Raw genomic sequence first — 18,910 nt, 5'->3', positions numbered from 1 at the left:
ATTCATTTTTGTTGCGAGATAAATGCGACCTAAGCTTTCATCAGTCCAATATATCTAAGATCCTTTGTTTATATTTAACTCAAAACCAAAAGTCATCCCTATTTCATAATTTATAGATGGCTCTAGCTGGACTTTAACCATCACCTTCATGCCCCCCCCCCCCACCCCCTGCCCAAGTCCATAGTTCAACCCTCCAAGGATGTGTTCAGTTCAACTTTGCAAACAGGCTTTGAATGTAATGCAAATGCTGAAAGTCAAAAGTTTTGAGCGACTGCAAATTGTGTTTGGTAAAAACTCTTTACAAATGAATTTGGATTCAAGGTGTATTTGATAAAATAAAAAATAAAAAAACCTTTTGCAATAGGCTTTAACTATAATTTTTATACTTTTCAATAAAAAAGAACCACACTCCGACGGAGAACTATGGCCACAAAAGAGCCAGATTTGGCACTGTGAGGGTTGCATGACCTGGGCAACCGCTACTCAGGTCACAAGGGTCATGCAAAACCTTGGCAATGGCCACCTAAGGTCGCATGACCCAAGCGACCGTTGCCTAGTCTCAAGACCTCAAGTCGCCCTTACCTAAGTGTCGTGAGGGTCACGTGACCTCAAGGGTTAGAATCTAGCCTTGTCGGCCCTTCATCGAGCATCGTCGCATGAACAAGATGAACAGTTACACAGAGGGGCAAAACTAGAAAATTAATGTAGGGATGATCGGTTCCCGGTTCGGTCTAGTTCCAAGGTGGAACCGGGAACCGGACCAAAAGAATCAGTTCCCAATTTTAGGATCCGTGGACCGGACCGTTTGGTTCTAGGACCGGAAACCGAACCGAACCATCGGTTCCGGTCTGGTCCGGTCCGATCCAATAGAATTTGCACTTTTTTTTTTCACTAAAGAATGACCATGCTTTAGACTGATCAATCCAATTCGATTCCCGGGCAATCTAATAAAACTACTCACACATGTTTTCATGTGCAAAATATTCAAACTTCACTTGCGTGAATATCAATCATAGTTTATGTGTTTCACGCTTAATTTTAAGCATAAAAGCCATGAACAATTTGAGTAAAATCTGTGCTTGGCTTAGATTTTATAGACAATCTCTCTTTTATGTTTTGAATGTTTAGTCAATGTCGAACTTTTTGAGGCTTGAAGTGCCTTGTCGTTTGCAAGTGAGGGGAGCAAGAGAGAGAGTGTGAGCATGAGGAACTCCTTGTCCCACATCAAGTAGAAGATAAAACTAACAAATAAGTTTTCTAAGAGCTTTGGTGGTCTCTTGGCCACATAAGAGGTTGTTACCTCAATTGCAATTTCGATTGCAATAAGTTTCATATATATATATTTTTATGTGTTTATATTTTATATATAAAAAATTTGGTCCGATCCGGGTCGGTCCGGTTCCCACCTTGGAACCGGGGAACTGCATCGTTGACCGTGGGAACCATCCAAAATTGGCCGGTCTGGTTCGGTCCCGGTTCGGATGGTTTCCGTTGCATACCCCTAAATTAATGAATTGATGAGAGTAATTTTCAAAGAAAAAAATCTACTTTCAATATTTGGCCAAATACCAAAAGCTCAATGCTAATCAACTATCCCAAGGCTTCAACCAAAAAAAAAAAAAAAAATTATCCCAAGGCCAGAATTTGACCAAAAGCCTATCAAGAAAACTTGTCAAACACTCCAATATTTCCCTAATGGATATTCGGGTCGAAAGCCTCTTGAGAAAATTGAACCAAATGCATCCTAACTCCCTTATTAACTCGATGAGTTGGTTCATAGGGCTGCTCATTATTTAAAGGCAACAATTTAAGGAAGAAAAATTGCTCAAATAAATTCTGACGGATCAGATAATGGGTTCGGTACGAGTCACACGAAACACTGTGCATCAATAAAAATGGATTAGGCCAGTTGAACCAGTCAATTTGGACCGGAAGATTTTCGATCCTGATCCAAATCCAAATTCAAGTGGGCCCACCGGTTTGACGGCCCAAAGCGTCGCGCGTGCAAACAAAGTACTCCTCCGATCGGATAAAGAGAAAACCGAACGAGGACACTCCTTTTTGGGAAGAGGGTGCGGGGGGAGCGATGACGTGGCGCGTCACGTGGGAAACGGCTCGGATCCTCGGGCGTTCGGGAGAGATATTTGGAAGGGACGGACGTCGACGCGGGCCGAGCTCATGGCGACTGCGCTCCTACCGTGCTCCCCCACGCAACCGTCACGCTCTTCCCTCCCTTCATATCTTCCCCCTCCTTTCCCTCCATTTCTCCCTGCAACTCCAGCTCCTCTCTCCCCGCTCCACGATCCCGATCGCGGCGCCGCCGCCGCCGCCTGCTCTGGTGAGTTCCTCCCCGCCGTCTCTCCGGCGGAGGTCCCGTCCGCCGCCGTTTCTCGTCGGTTCCTCTCGCCGACTCCGGAATCGGCTCGCGATTCCGTTGACGGCGGTCGAGCTCGTGTTGTCGCCGCTTCTCGTCGCGTGATCGGCGCTTGTTTTAGCTCGTTAGAATGCTCCTTCCTGCTGGTTTGAGTACGGAGGACTCGGTGGTTGATTTATTTTTTTATTTTTTACTTCCTTTTTCCGACTGTTTCGCGGCTGGAGTTGAGTTGAGGCGGCTTGCGATCTCTCTCGTTACCGGCCGAGATGCCGAGCCGCCGGTTGTTGTTCCGGCTCGATTTTCGGAATCTTCGTTTCTCGGCGTATCTGAAATTTCATTTACTGACTCCGATAAGATAATCGATGGAACTTCTTTGCCGGTTTCACCGGAAGGTTAATGATCATAGTTTCTCGAAGAGGGAGGTGAGGGAGGGAAAACTGAATTGGTCGAACATCGAAGTCGATAGACGTGGATAGCAGCTTTAAATTGTGCTGCGTTCAGTAATTGCTACGATCATGCTTGCGCCTCTACATATATTAGGTACTTCGGAGTGAAAAATTTTCCGCTGAAGGACAAATTCCTCTATGGTGTTTTCTGTTTTAGGTAATCGGTCCATGGCATTATGCGGCACCAATATGTCTTGGGGTATGGAAAGCTTAGAAGCCACACGTTTGAGAGGAAACTTGTCAACTTTTCTTGTCAAGCCTTCATCGGCACATTTTGGTGGACCTTTGCTGTATGTGCTGCCCAGGCGATGTCGGAGAACATGCTTCTCTCTGTTGAGGAGATCTTCAACCCCTGTGGAATCAAAAGGTGTTACTGAGAGTTCTCCTTCAGTTTCCGTGGATGAAGAATTGGATCATGTCAAAAAGTTTAAGATGTCTGACTTTAAGGTTCTTGATTCTGTCAGCATTGGCCTTGGCGGACGGGTATGAACTATTTCGTATGTCTCGCTAAATTACATGCTTCTCTGGAAATCTTGGTTAAGCCTGTCCTAAGTACTAAGGTTTATCCAGGCAGATGAGGTGGTCTTTGAAGCCATTGTAAAAGATCCCAAGAGGTGAGGTGCCTTTGTTTTGTCCGGAGGGAGGGAGTTTGTTTCGGTCTATTTAGGGAAAAATGACAAATTAATGCCTGTCACATGGGATTGATTGCAGCCCTCTTTATAATACAAGAGTTGTTCTTCGACAACTCATCTCTTCTCAAGCTAAACGTCGAGGGAAACGAGCTATTCAGGTTGGTGAACTAATATTTGAACCCTATGAATCGTTTAGCACACAACAACTCACAGTGAACTTCCAATTGAGATCTGATGGTAGGTACTGAAGAAATTGGTTCGTCGTAAAATCATGTACTACTCTTATTCAATGCAAGTTCATGGTTACATCTCATCCTGCAGCAGTCATGGCTTACTCACGCTAGTCCATGGGGTAAGCTTCTCTGTCATTTAACTACCTATACTGCTAAATGCATGGTGATACATAGCGGAATTTACCATTGGATTTTTACATTTTTACTTTCATGCGAGAGAAACTTTGCCTTCAAATTGCATCCCCTCGAGGAACCATGCCAGCTCCAAATCAGAGAATCATCTGCTCTCTATCAATTCTCAATTGATAGGGCTCTTTATATGCTAAATTTTAAGCAACGCAAAGATAAACTTGAGGCATTTTTTCTTCTTCCAGTATCATGGCAGTTTTTCGCTGAGACATTGGCTTCAACAAGCTGACTGGCTCCCAACACTAGAGGCCACTCTTGCTTTGGATGAGGAGTCTGTTAAAAGGGTAGGAGACGATACAATTGGAGGACCAGCAGTCACCCGGAAATTGAGGCTTATTCGCATATTAATGAGGGATCTTTTGATTGGTGTACGTCCAATAACTCCTAACGATTCTGCTATTCAATGCTTAGTTAGCCTGGGGATGCTGAATGGTTATGACAAATATGTCAGGTGAATTACTTGCATAGTCATGGCCTAGCTCATACAGAGCTGCGACTTGAGAATGTGCATGTTTGCCCAGTGGATAGACATATCAAAGTAAGCACGGAGTTACCTGTCCAAATCTGGCTTTGTTTCTTTCTATTTTCAGGGGTCCTATTTTCTGATAGCTAGAGAGATAGAATCTCACTGCTAATCAATCGGAGTTATTCTTCGGTAAGAGATGATACGTGCTATAACTTTCTGCTAATGTCATGGGTTCATGAAAACAATTGGATGCTGTAAGTTTCTCAAAATTATGTAAAGAATAATGCAGTCAAATATGACTTCATAAAGGTCATCTTGCTTCCAATGCAATCCGTCTTGTGCTGTAGCTTTAACACGTGACTGCTTTGATTCAAATGCTGTGTGGGAACATGGTCAATGATTACATCATGCTAATATTGTGTGTTCTGAGTTCTTATTTTCTTATTATCGGAGATTTTTATTGGTGAAGAATGGGGTTGCCTCACTTTCTTATCGTGTCTGTTATTACTGTGTCAATATGCCTGAAATTTTTATCATGTAGACTGGTTTGAGTAGTGTTAAGCTTATATTGTACCATTGTCAGGTTGGCATACTGGGTAATGCTGCAGACTTTTATGAGGAGAGCCCAATTATTTCGACGGTGGATAACAGCCTGGATAGACGACTGATGATGATTGCATTTGACATGAGGTGTGGGTGGAAGAAAGCAACTAAGCTTTGTCGCATTTTCTTTTTAAATTCATAGGAGATGCTGAGAAGCTGATACCATTCTTTATGAATTGCATAGGTGTGTTGGGTTTATGATGGCAAAAATGGTTTTGCGGGAACTCATGGATCCATTAATCTTTGCAAAATTCAAATCATTCTTTGCAAAGGTATTATTATACATAGAATCTCTTCAAGTTTCATTCATTTCTTGGATTCACAATCTCTTAATGTTTCCTTTTATCTTTGGTATAAATGGCATTTAACCTTGGGTCCTGACTTTAATTTTATGGAACTGGCCTATACAAAATCATAGCCTGATAAATTGCAACATATTGATGCCCTGTAATTAAGCAGCAGAGCAATGACAGAAAATCTGGAGAACTTCATGGCAGTTCAGCTTTTCCTGCAACTTGTAGCGCACAAGTGCAGCTTTGGAGATGTTCTGATCTGGTCGAGCAGAAGAAAGTCAGATTAACTGGCTCACCGTATTTTTCACCAAAAGGGGGAAAAAACACTTCGTCACCAGTATCATTGGCCAAAAAGAACCTTAAAAGAAAAGGAGAAACCTACCTTACAAGTACCAGTGAAATACCTTACAAAAGATAGAAAGGAAATATAGTTATTAGGCTGAAAATCCTAACCGGTCCTTCATTTTTTTTTTTTTGGGGGGGTGTTGGGGAATGTTTGTATTTTGCTTGTGACATGGAAATATACTATGCTAGGCTGTCTATCAAGTTTAAGGTCACTGCTTGGGCCATTTGCATGATAGCCACAGGGTCTTCAGATTACTCTCTGGGTCATCATTGTAAATGGTTCAATGTACTATACTACCTGCATGATCTTTCAATAATGACCCAGATCCGCCAGCATGGTGGATTTGTTCATTTTCGGACTTGTGCAACTTCTGATAATTCCCTTTTTCTGCTAGTACAGGGGAATGATCCCTCATGTTTGCGTGAATTTTTGCTGCAAGTCCTAGACAGGAACTCGTCGTCTGGTAATTGCGGACTTCAAGTAGGTCTCTGAAATTTAAAGGGTTGTTTTATGTATCCTTGTAGGTTCAAATTATTAATCTACCCTCTCGTGTCTAGATACTTGATCGGAATTGGGGTGCAGGTTGGAATCTCTTGTCTCTACTGCTTGCAACCAAACCATCCAGAAGAATTAGGTAATATATCTTCATTTCTTGTAAGGAAAATTCTGTGGAATCAGCGACAGATTCTTTGCAATCCGTCTTTTATGAAATTTTGGTCAATTATATGATATGCGAAACTTCTCTAAATGAATATGTGGAGGCCCTAAAGGCACTTGTTAATCATACTTAATAGAATTCACTGATGACATGTAACACGAGAAAGACTGTATTGGAAACTGCACAGTTATCTTTACTGGCTAGTGCCCTGGTGGGGGCACTCTTTCATGAATTTCGTGTGTGAACTACTTGCAAAGCGTAAAATGCCTCGTGCCTTAAACCGCTTCTTGTCTCATAATTAGCTTGTTGATGTGGTGGGACCCTGGAAGAAAATCTCACCAATCATAAATTTACCTTGTCTCCATCATAATTTTTTAGACAAACTCATTAAATAAATGCTGCATGTCATGTGTTGTTTAATCCACAACTCTCTTTGTGATCTATGGCAGCTGTTTGGAGGCCCTGAGACACCCATTTCTGTGTGGACCAAGATGGCGAGTGATGCCATCAATGAATATAATCAGATGGGGTCTTGGTTCGACTGCTGTAAGAATTACAGAGGAGTATATCTATGGTCAGCGTCAGGTGATTGAAATTCATTTACCTTTCATCTTAGTTCCATGCTTATTGTCTCTGGGTCCTTGTTCTCATCTTATTCATCTTGGGCAAAATTTTCGTTGCTTATAATGAGCAAAGTTTCATTATGCTAAACTAAAGTAAATGGATACCTTCAATCTGAGCAGTAGTTAGTAAAAAAGCCCTGTTGGAAAGAAAAGGTAGCACGACTTCCACACCCCCCCAGATTTTCCAAAAGCCCAGGATGTTGAAGTTGCACTAACTTCTTATTTTCCTTTACTTTGTTTAGCGCAGTAGGCTGGCCCACTTTATTGAATTAATGGAGATGCTGAATCCTCATACAAAGCCGAAGGTAACTCTACTTTTTTTCCTGTGCTTTCTCCTCAGCATCAAGCTTTAGCTTCATGTCCGTTTAAACAAAAAAAATGTCAATTTATTCCAAAGACATGAATGCTCTAGCAATTGTAATCTATAAATACTCGGCAATAGACTTTGGTAGTCGGAAATCAGTTAGTCTTTACCCCCTCCCCCTTCAAACTGCTTTAGTTATCGATAAGCAAGACCACTAGATAATTCACGTAAAATTGGCCAATGTCCTGTCACCCCCAAGCCAAATATTGAGCATCTAAAAGATCATGTCTTCTTTCACTGGACCTACCTGTACCGGTAACTGGCTTCGATGGAGAAAAGAAATTCAGTGAAATGACATCGATTAAAGTTAAAATAAACCAGCTCCCTGGGGCTCCTGCAGTAACTGTTAACTTTTTTTTTCCCCAGTTTTGTTTCTTCATTTATCTGAAGCTCATTCTATGTTGTCGCTCAACAACAAGCAGAATTGGCTGGAATTACTGCCGGGAAAATGGCGTCTCTTGTATTACACTGGAAGACATATAGGACTGACTCTCCGTCAACCTCCTATCCGGGTGCTTATAGGGAATGTACACCTTGTCGTCTCAAGACCATCCAAGTCGAGTACTAATGTTTCAATGACATCTGAGATTAGCTTTTCAGCCTTGATCGGCCGGGATTGGCCCCATGACAAGAGCGGTGTAGCTGGCCAGTTGCAAGTGAACTCTGTTTTTAAACTAAAAGCCGGTAGACAGCTCTATCTGAAGGAGGAAAATAGCAAGGGCTATTTTTCACTCGGTCAGTCCATCGACCGAGACGCTTTGTTTCAGAGACTTGCCAGTGGAAGATGGGGAAAAGCTATTCCTTATAAGGAGCTCCCTTCGAGCCTTCCTGTGGCCACGTTCATCTCCGATGACATTGAGCTCTTGCTTAACCTCGGTCGGCCATTGAATCAGGAGGTCGACAGTGCCAAGAAAGTACTCCAAGAAGTCAGGACCCAAATCCCTCCCGAAATGTTTGATTTGTCGAGACTCGTGTGCGGTACATACGTCGACTCCAGGCTTCTAGTGCTTCGGAGTGTAAATGGGTCGGCCTTGTTGTTCACGAGAACTTGCGTGGACGAAAATCCACTGTGACGAGGGCTTACTTCTTTCCGCCGATGGTCTGTAACAGTTTGCGTACATGGAATAGACAGCATTCTTTCGGTTCTCTCTGCCACACAACATATTCATTCTCTGGCATGAAATGCTCGTTACACGACTGGTTGAACGAGCCGCTCTTCTCGTGATGCCTGAGATCCTGCGATTTGACGTTTGCCCACCCCCAAAATGTCGTCTATTCATTTCGTGCGACCTCGGACGGATAAGGTTGAACTTCCTCTAGAATATCCTTTCGTGTGCCAAACTCTCCGCATATACTTTTACCTTTTCGTATGGATCTCTGCAGTAGAAGAACACCTCAAGTATTATAACTTAGCACAGGAGTAAGTGTTGAAACTTTCAAAAGTAAGTACCAAAATCGGGAAAAAAAAAAAACACTTATTACCAACAATAAGAATTTATGGACAATCAGCTAATGTGATTTTTTCCAACGAGAATTTTAAATGATGTTATATTTATAAAAAGAAATAATTATTGATGTGGTATTTTAAAATCAATTTATATTTTCTACGATATTTTTATTAATTTTATTCAATTTTTTAAAATCAGATTTAAAAATTTAAAAAGAAAAGCTAAAATTTATTTTAAAAACAAAGCTATAAAAAGGAAAATGGCAAGGCTAGTTGGTGGGCACTTCTGCCGCCACCCATCGCTACCCCTTGGTGATTGTTGCCACCTTGGGCGAAGCCTCACCGACCCTAGGGGAAGGCCGGTGAGCCTCGTTGAGCTCGAGCTTAGGCGCCCAGATCTGGGGGACATTAGCAACCATCACTCGACTAGGGCAAGGCCTTGCTGGCCCCTCACCTAGGGTTGGCGAGACTCGCCCAAATCTAGGCAAAGGGGTGACGCCTCATCCAGATTAAGCAAGCCTCGCTAGTGTCAAGCACAAGCCTAGCAAGGGTCATCGACCTCAGGTGAAGGCCGACGTTGCCTAGACCTGAATGCATCCGAGCTTGGCGAAGTCACTAGCCCCTTCAACGGTGGGCAGCGACGGAGATAAAAGTTGGCAATGTCATTTTTGGGCTTTTAATCTGGGGAGAACGAAATCATTTTAGACAAGAATTGTTAAGGAGAACGAAATCATTTTAAACAATAATTGTTAAAGTGTACACTCCGATGAGCCATATAAACTGATTTTATTAATAAAATATTGTCACGTTGAATTTCAGATAAGTCTCGCCGAAATTGACACGCTTAAGTATCCAATTTTCCAAAAAAGTGATACGTGAGCGTACATTAAAGTTTTGATTCTTATTATCTCCCCAATGCCACGTTGTGACACTCGAGCTATTCTGCCCCCGTAGTACCTTCACAACAATTTCCTCATAAGAATGCTTTCTGAATTGCCATTGTCAAGAAGCCTCTGGGCTACAGTCGCATAACTCTCTTTCTCCCCTCGTACGTCGGGGGATAAAATAAAAAAGCAACTAACCCACGACACCAATAAATAAAGCAAATGGGGTGCAAAAAGTTTTACCATTACACGGTAGCACCTAGAATAGAATCAGGAGCAAAGAGGCCCTTATACAAAAAATGGTCTCGAGCGCTATCAAAACCCAAAAACTAAAAGCTAAGGATTTTTCCAATGTGTTTAGTTGCAGCTGTCCCTCCAAAGACCATGAGAATTGCGCTATTCCTCTCTACAATTACAATAAACGCAAGGCTACTACTGGGATCTGGTGTGTGCCTTAGATGAGACCCTGGCGCTGAAGATCGGTGTAAGTCTTCTTGTTATAGATGTTGCCTTCCCTGTCTTCGTATTCTTCCTCCAGATCTGGGCGCCACTTGTTCAGTCCTTGCCTCTCCTGTATTCTCTCCCAGAGTTCTTGTGCTTCCTGCACGATAGTGGAAGCTCCACTCAGTCATCTTTTGGGTCAATAAAATGATTCTTCAAAACCAGGCCATAAAGACAAAATAAAATGTGGATTTCTATGGTGCAGGCATGGCCAATCTTCCCTCACTCAACCTCATTTAGGCCTCATAAGAAGCAAGTAGGCAGATGATGCATATTTAATCCAGTTCATTCATAGTTAACATATTCTCTGATACTTCATACCAACTGCGTAACAACTTTTATTGAACAAAAACAGCATCAACATCAGTACATTCCTAGATCTCTTTCTTACTGAAATTAAAACCCACGAAGTTCAACCTTATCACCAGCAAATGATTTCTATGGACTTGATAGTTTTCTAGTTAGAAAACAAGATATCGCAGCAATAAGTTCAGTCAAAGAGAAGTTTGAAGGGTTTTACCTGGATGGATGTAATCTCGTTGAAGTTCTTTGTATTTGGAATACCAAGACAGCGCATGCCATGCTGATGTCGCCATTCCTTAAAATGCCGCTCAAAAGCCCTCCGTCCCCAGTAACTGTGGTTGCCGCATATCTCACATTTGAATTCCTGAGAAATATACTTGTCAGACACCACCTCAATAGAGAAAATATATCATGGCTTCGGGATTTCATTCTTCCTCTCATTTATGACCTGCATTACTTGTGCAAAATCACAAGCCACCATCTCAAGGCAGCAGGCAGGCAAGGGATATCTTATCTTGCCCAGGCGGAAAGGAAAGAAAAGTGCCTCTAATTCATAAAAGCCAGTAGATTTTGGCATGCACAAGGCGAAAATTGAAAAAGTTAAGGACTGTACAGCATCCACCATTTTAAGTGTAGCTTGAGAGAGGAATCAAAGATGGATGGAGAAGAGAATAGTAAGATGAGAAGTATGGCTTATCGCATTCAAAATAAAGGCACACCTGACCAAGTCCGTGAAGCTTATAGAGCCAGTAAGGTATAGGTTTCCCATCCCAACCCATTGGCAATTTGAGGGGGTTATATATCTGTTGCTCATCATCATCACTTTCAGTGTCAGCTTGTGTCTCTTCCTGCATGCCATTCCCAATTCATCAAGCTATAGTAAACAATGATAGAATAGACCAAAACCCAAGCAACTTACCTACTTCAAACAACTCCCAATCAACAACACAAGATGTGAATAAACCCTTGCAAATATAAAATTAAAGACTTCTAAGAACATGCTCTGTTTTAAGCACACAGCCTGTGTTTCTTAGCTAATTGCTGGCAAATATAGTACTGAGATCTATCTCACTCAAATAGGTCTACTCAAGTTTCAATTGCAAATTTTCTCAAAATATTTCCTTAAGCCAATTGGAAAATTGCCTGTTACCAGGACACTCGCTACTCCAGTAGCACGAGAGGGAGTAACCTGCTAACATGCACAGGTGCAAATAGAAAAACCAGCTTCCATGTGAGAAAAGCTTGATTAAGTTTAGGACGATAATGACCAATTCGGCCACAGCAAGACATCACATACATGGCCAAAATTAATACATACAATACTTGTTCCCAAGGTCTTCAAGTGCTGCAATATCTATTATAAACTGGAGATAATAAAGAATTTCCAAAGTCTAAAAAGGGGTAAGTATAAGCACCTCCTCACGTTCTGCTTCCATTTCCTCATACGTCAAAGCTTGCTTTTTCTCAACATTTTCTTTTGTTCGAGTAATTGTCTGCAAAATCCAAAGAACATCAACACAGAAACATCAAGGCAAGAAATTAAGAGGCCAAGTTTTTCCTCTCTACTTCTTTCTGTATTTTTAAATTTTTTTTTTTCTTTTTTGTTTTGTTGTGTGCTTGGTTGGCATGAACATGTGTGCATAAGTTAAGTATTTACAATGAAGAAAAAAATTACATAAGAAATGTGTGCCATCCACACATACGTAATTACAAATAAAACTGAGCCTATCTCCATGCATAACTAGGTTACGAGATATTTCTAAATATTAATGAGTGGGAAAACTTCAAAGGTACATCACTCACCTCCTCAAGCAGCGAGCAGAGTTTTTTCAGTTTAGCCTCCATCAAAGCAATATCTTTCCCATTGTCCATCTGTTGGACAGCCACTACACCATTCTGCTCTGACCCACGAGAACCTTTTGCAAAATGCTTTTTGTCCAACTTATCAAGAGGTGTATGCTGCACAAATTGAATAAAAAACATTAGAAAAATAATGATTACATCAAAACATAGCAAAGTCAAACCGGCTCACACCAGGAATAAATATCGTAGCTTTAGATATAAACCCACCACTAATTGATGTTAGCATATATTACACTACCAACTGCATGCAAACCAATCATGAGGGCAGAGTTACCACAGAAAAAATATTAAAGATTAGCAACGCATTTTTGACCAGCATGACAATAGCCATGATCCGTCCTAAATATGATGGGGCAGTCTACAGTTGAAAGCTTTTGCCAACTCAATTCACACAAGCAGAATATTTTTTTTCCAAGATCAGTACCAAGTCTCTAAAGAAACTGTCAGCAAATTCTTCTGTGAATATCATTCTGCTTGATCAGAATTAAAACTATTTTTGCCACAACTATCGGTATTTTTTTGGTTTTCAGTACAGCTTGGCTTCTTCTTTTGTTTTTCTTTTGGTCCATGTGTAGATCAGAAAGATTATTTCACAAAAACAGCCACCAACAAAATGAAGGATTAAGGATTAAGAACATTAGAAGTATACACAAGCACACTTGATACATCCACATAAGTATAAATTTATGTATCTTGCTGCACATGAGCGCCATACCTTTGTAAGGAAGAGTCTCTCAGCGCGCTGCTGAACTGTGCCACCTGATTTTAATCCCAAAGCTGCCAATGCCTGCCAAATCACAATTAACCATCAAATGATGTGAAGTAGGGTTTGAATTTATCAGCCAAAAGAAAAACAACATAAAAGCTTTCCTAGTCCAATGTACACAATGTGGCAATGAAAAATTTAAAAAAGTTGCTCAAATTCCAAAAATGTGAGCATTTCCAATACAAGCCATAAGAAAAGGGCAGATCAACAGTCAGGAGCTACAAGACTTTCACGATTTCAAATTCAACTAAGCCAACAACGCAGACAGATAGCTCCAACAAGGCACTATCTAGCTAAGAGCACAGTTAGGATGACAGACCCCTGGGCCTGGGTTCTGTACTTGCCTTTATCCAAATTGGGAATACAACTTGCCTTCAGCCCAGGCTTAGGCTCACCTATCAAAAGAAAAATAAACAAATAAATAGATAGACAGGTTTGACTACCACATTGTAATTTATATAGATTACTTTGTTCAAAGTGTCAAAGGAATGACCATTTATATCCAGCTATCTTACGTGAAAGTTCTGTTAAAAAAACCCGCCACTTCAGACAATTCCCAACAACATGATATGTTAGATGATGGAGATTATAGCATTTGCAAGCAATTTTAAGCTCTCAGTAAAAAAATTTCAAGTTTCACTTTTGGCAAAAGAACTTTCAAGTTGACTACCATTAGAAATAATGCCAAGAACAAAAACATCCACTTAAAAAGCAATAAACTAGCAATTCATCATAGCTATTAATAACACAGAATGGAATGGGAAAACGTCATTGCCCAAATGACATGTCTTGCACAAGTTGCTAGCTCTAACCAACCAAAACACCACAACGCCACAAACAACAATTATGTCTTTTACCACCAAGCTTGTCACTCTGATAAACCACTTGTGCAAATGAACTGATTATGGCAGAGACATAACAGAATAGAGATCAAAATCATAAACACGACCAATCACAAAAAAGCTGTAGCAATATAAACAAAAGATTGGGATGAATCAATTTTACCTCTTTTAACTTCTCAGGCCCAACTTCCATCAGTTCCTCAACAGAGCTATAATAGTCCAGGTCAATCGCCGTATTCTGCAATGGAGCATGTCCATTTTCTTGAACCCCATTCTCCCACCCTTCAACTTTGTTATCTGCCCATGCTTCTTCAAAATCGCCCTCAACCTGCCGAATTACATCAATAACTCTTATTAAACAAACAAATAAAAAAGACACAGTCACCATTTTGAAAGGATGGCTATTTATGGTTGATAAATTGCCAAACCACTAGATTTTGATACCTCAAGGTTGTTAGTTTTATTTGAAAACTGAACAACTGTAGAATTTAACCTAGAGGATCACACAAGAAATCTAAATTGAAACAGCAGCACATTTATTCCATTGACAGAACTCGCAAAATATAGGTAATAAACAACCATAATGACACAGAAAATGAAATTAAACATATAAAGAATCAGACCTTTGCAAATATCCTATCCAGATCTTGCAGAGGCTCTGTTCGCTGAAAGAAATATACGAGGTATTCCACAATATTTTCCAGATATTCTTTATACTGCCTGCACCAGCCATGCAAGCAAGATAGGCATCAACTACACCATCAGAACAAAAGAACTACTCGATCTCCTGCCAAACTTTCGATTAAAAGGAGAATCCAAAATTACCTTGTTAATTTCAATTTCCTAGAAATCCTCTCTGGTTGCGAGAAAACATCAAGATAAGCAGAGTACTCGATGGGCTCTCCAAATTTAACGTTGATGTACTGATGGTACAATTCATGCAAGTCCAGGTATCGGCCAAAAGCTTCCTGAAACGGGAAGAAATATGTTAGCTTGAAGGGAAGTTCAGAGACACAATCCTGCACCTTAAAGCAAATGCAGGAAAATTTCAATTTGAGAAAAATTTTCCTTCCTATACATTAAATCCAAAATCTTGTCGTCCAATTTAACATTAATTTTAAAATAAGAGGCATTGAAAAAACTAAAAGGATTGAGAACTGGATGAATCAATCAGAAGACATAATCCTGCTGATCCAATTTGCTAAAAGATCATACAAACTCTCCATCAACTTGCAACAGAGAGAAAAGAATGGAAGGAAAAGAGGATACAATATGTCACAAGATTTCTTTTTTTTTTTTTTTAGCTAGATAAGAGCTCCATCCTAGACAAAAAGACAGGACGAACCCCAAAAAAGGCAAATTTGAAAAACATCGTGTAAGCAGGCAATGAAGCATACATTCCATCTGATTCAAACTAAGACAAGACACGGCACGGCAACTCATAACTAAAACAAGCATTGCTAAAGAGGAGGTGAAGACACACCTCCCCGCTGAACTCAATTTGAGGTTCCTCCTTCAGAAGCGCTTCGTACTCCTCATTGGCATCGACAACACGAGCAGCCGGGTGCTTTCTATGGTACTCCCGTATCTGAAAGAAACAACAAATCTTAACTCATCACCTCGCGAATCGCCACCGAAAAGTTACCTTCAGAAATTTATTATCATATACATTTAACTCCCTTCTCGCGAATCACAAAGCGAAAAATTCCGGATCCGTATCGCATTAAATACGCAAGCTGTTCGCTCGAGGGGGAACGGATTACCTCCTTCAGCCTATCATAAAAGGCGCTGAAGACGTTCGTTCCCGTGGCGGTCTGGCCTCCCAAAGCCGCGATCTCGTCTTTCCTAGCATTATCCTTATCTTCATATACCTCAATCTGAATACGAAAAATTGCGGGAGAAAATCAGTGAGCGCGAAATGAACTCATGCGGCCGCTCAGAATCACGAGGCAAATTCACAAAATGCACAATTCGACCGAAACACCGTCGCTTCCCGTGGATACACTAAAAACCGGCATGAGCGAACCGGAAGCACGCTCGGCGAGAGCGCGAGCGAGGAGGACTCACGAGTTTTTCGGTGGTGGCGGCGACGGTGTCGATCATGTGGCGGACGCGGTGGCTCTGGAAGAGGCGGTCCTTGCTGCTCGGCGGCTCGTTCTGGAGGTCCTTGACGATGAGGCGCTCGAGCCGCTCCACCTCCTCGTGGGCGGCGCGCGTCACCTCCAGCAGCGTCGACGACATCCTCTCCGGGGGAAGGGGGCCGGGCCGCGGTCGAGCCGGTGCGGCGGGGAATCGCGATCGGAGGATTTGGGGGTTTAGGGTTTCGAGCGAATGGCGGAGAGAGCAGGGGAAGGGGACGCTCGCTCGCGTCGGTAGTGAAGGGGATGATGGAACGACGTCAAAGCAAAACGACGATGTAAACGCCGTCGTTTCGGCCCGTGTGTAATTTCGCAGTTTTCTAGAATTATCCGCATCGGAAAAGAAAAAAAGGAAATTTGCTATTCAAAATTAAATACTTTCCGGAAAAGTATTTTTCCAGAATATGGTTAGTATTAATTTGTTTTGTGACGTGTCATCAAAAATATTTTTTAATGTTTGGACTCTATAGGAAAATGATTCTAATTTCATGACTTTATTTTTTATAAAAAGTCAAATTTTAAGTAATATATTTTTTTAAAATCAAATTTTAAATAATTTATTTTTCTTTTTCCCCTTTCTTCACCATGACCAACTAGCGACAAATAGCCTTAGGCAAACTCCTTAAGATCAAGCGAGCCAACCTCGACAAAGCTCAAGCTCACCTAGATTTGGTGAGAACCAAGAGCCCAAGTTCCTTGGCTTTGGTGAAGCTTGAGATCGTTAGGATTGAATGAGCTGCAAGCTTGTCGCCCCATGTCATGGCCAATTGCCAAGTTGCCAACCGTCATCAAAGCATATGACTTGTGATATCACGAAATTTGACACCTATTTCCAAATATATTAAATGGTTATTTTGTTGATGTACTTATAGTCATTTTACTATGAACTAATTACTCATAAGTTAACTAACTTATTAAGTGGGGCCGTAAAGGATTAAAACGCAAAAAACCTGAGAATTCAATCAGGGCTCGACTATAAAGATCGATAAGGGTCAATGTACGCTATTATAAGTCAATAAGTGAACGGATATAGACCGATTCGACAGAACTACATAGTCAGCTCATGGGTGATTTCACATGATTGTAATATTCGCGTCGAACGACAATGAACCGATTTTCTATTAATCTTATACTTAAGATACGTAATTGAACCCCCGTGATTACATGACAATCATTTACAATTCGAAGAGGCACAAATGTGGATAAAAAAATTATCGACCACGGGTCAACCGCATTAAAATTCTAAAAGTTACTTGATAGTTTTTTTTTTTTTTTTTTGTTAAGAAAAAGTTACTCGATAGTTTAGGTCATACTAAAATCGCATTTGACCGATTTTAACCATAAAATTTAATTTGATTTAAGGTATCGAACTTTCAAGGATGTCAAGACTAATTTATTGGACGTTACATCATTATCTGTTGAATTATTGACAAGTCCAAAAATTTCGAAAATGGAATTATCAAACGAAAATTAGACATTGAAAAGAAAAGCCAAGCCAAGTGAGGGCTATTGGGCCTTGCACCCACGTGGATTGGCCAAGGAGGCCTAGTATAAAGAGGTTTTGCGAAATACAAATACTGTTTGGTAAACTAAAGTTGAAAAAATGCCTTGAGATGCAACTTGGGGAAAATGCTGTTTGGTAAACATATACATTTGGAAGGTCCTTTCATGTGCTAATTTTAAATTTTTACAACTTTAATTTGTTAAAAAAAAAATCAATGACCTTAACTTTTATATATTTTTTTTCAAGTTGAAAGTAATGTATAAGAGACATATTAATAAGTTTTTAAATAAAAAAATCACATCAAACTCAATTAAAAATAGAGTAATTTCATTACAATAAACATGACAACATATGTCTAAAAGAAAAAAAATATCGTTAACTATTACAACGTCCTTAACTATTTATTAAGTTCATAAATATTTCATCACGTAAATGTGCCTTGTCAGGGAATGCATTATCATTTGAACCACTTGTCTCCTCATTTACAACATCATGGTTAACTGAATATCTATACTGGGATCCAAATCTATTGTTTCAAAATCCGTATCAATTACGGCATTTTTTCTTATAAAATTATGCAAGATAATTTGCACTTGCTTTTCATAAGGATAACTTGGTATAGTCGTTAAAATCTTTCACTTCATTTTTAATACGCCAAAGGCTTGTTCAATTTCTGAGCAAAGTGAGGAATGTGCACAGTTAAACACTTCTCAATGACTCGTAAGTGTAGGACCTTGTTGAAATTCTGGCAAATGATATGTAACTTCTCTATATGGCTCCAAATAACCCGTGAAATTTAAATATCCAGCATCTACTAAATAATATTTACCCACACAAATATAATATAAATTTAATAATTTAATTAACATATGCCACATAAATATATATTGATGTATATAAACCATTAATTAACTAACCTGGAGGAAGATAGGGAAATTGTGCATCACATCTTCCAATGACATCATAAAAAATACAAGTATCATGAGCTTGTTCCTCTCAACCGGTACAAATATAAATAAATTTCACATTAAAATTACATATAACCAACGAATTTGATCATACGTCGGTACCACTATTAGAAACTACTGCTGGGATATGTGTACCATCCATAACTTCAATGCAATCCTAAAATAAATAATGCAAATATTACATGATTTAAATTTAGTTTTTTTGTTTTTATTGTATAGTTGTAACTTACCTTAAAATATGGATAAAATTGTCAATATTTCTTAATCTTCTCAAAATTGTCGATCAATTAGTTGGATAAAATATTTTCACGTATCGCACTTTATTTAAAACTAAACTAAAGTGCTTACTTATGATTTTCCCAGAACGTCGAAAGCGCTCTTGTGCTACCCCGTTACCAATATCAAGTCCTAACATATAAAGAAACATTCCAACCATTTTTGTAACATTAGTATTCATAGATCCTTTA

At 40.1% G+C, this 18,910-nt stretch overlaps 2 protein-coding genes across 3 annotated transcripts; one reads left to right on the top strand and one right to left on the bottom strand.

The window, feature by feature from the left end:
• The first annotated feature begins 2,090 nt into the window (after window positions 1-2,090).
• Window positions 2,091-8,384, top strand: LOC104437812 (probable plastid-lipid-associated protein 14, chloroplastic). 2 transcript variants are annotated; one of them, XM_010050854.3, is made up of 14 exons: window positions 2,093-2,338; window positions 2,978-3,303; window positions 3,391-3,434; window positions 3,532-3,610; window positions 3,694-3,804; window positions 4,060-4,242; window positions 4,326-4,412; window positions 4,924-5,030; window positions 5,128-5,215; window positions 5,982-6,062; window positions 6,140-6,216; window positions 6,690-6,825; window positions 7,106-7,168; window positions 7,650-8,384. In XM_010050854.3, exons 1-14 carry the CDS (start codon window positions 2,179-2,181, stop codon window positions 8,298-8,300), a joined length of 2,193 nt encoding a protein of 730 aa, XP_010049156.1. In that variant the 5' UTR covers window positions 2,093-2,178; the 3' UTR covers window positions 8,301-8,384. The 2 variants fall into 2 exon arrangements, with proteins under 2 accessions (XP_039170555.1, XP_010049156.1); XM_039314621.1 differs by lacking the exon at window positions 4,326-4,412 and having other exon boundaries at window positions 2,091-2,338.
• Window positions 8,385-9,740: 1,356 nt separating this feature from the next.
• On the bottom strand, window positions 9,741-16,212 carry LOC104437831 (splicing factor SF3a60 homolog). The gene is made up of 12 exons (XM_010050878.3): window positions 15,901-16,212; window positions 15,597-15,710; window positions 15,317-15,421; window positions 14,659-14,801; window positions 14,457-14,553; window positions 13,997-14,161; window positions 12,941-13,012; window positions 12,166-12,321; window positions 11,778-11,855; window positions 11,082-11,210; window positions 10,580-10,726; window positions 9,741-10,159 (listed from the first exon to the last, which is right to left on the bottom strand). Exons 1-12 carry the CDS (start codon window positions 16,072-16,074, stop codon window positions 10,013-10,015), a joined length of 1,527 nt encoding a protein of 508 aa, XP_010049180.1. The 5' UTR covers window positions 16,075-16,212; the 3' UTR covers window positions 9,741-10,012.
• Window positions 16,213-18,910: the final 2,698 nt, after the last annotated feature.

The sequence above is a fragment of the Eucalyptus grandis genome, chromosome 1 (assembly GCF_016545825.1).
Source record: "Eucalyptus grandis isolate ANBG69807.140 chromosome 1, ASM1654582v1, whole genome shotgun sequence".
NCBI classification, from domain to species: Eukaryota; Viridiplantae; Streptophyta; class Magnoliopsida; order Myrtales; family Myrtaceae; genus Eucalyptus; species Eucalyptus grandis.
This window is presented reverse-complemented; position numbering and strand designations above follow the sequence as displayed.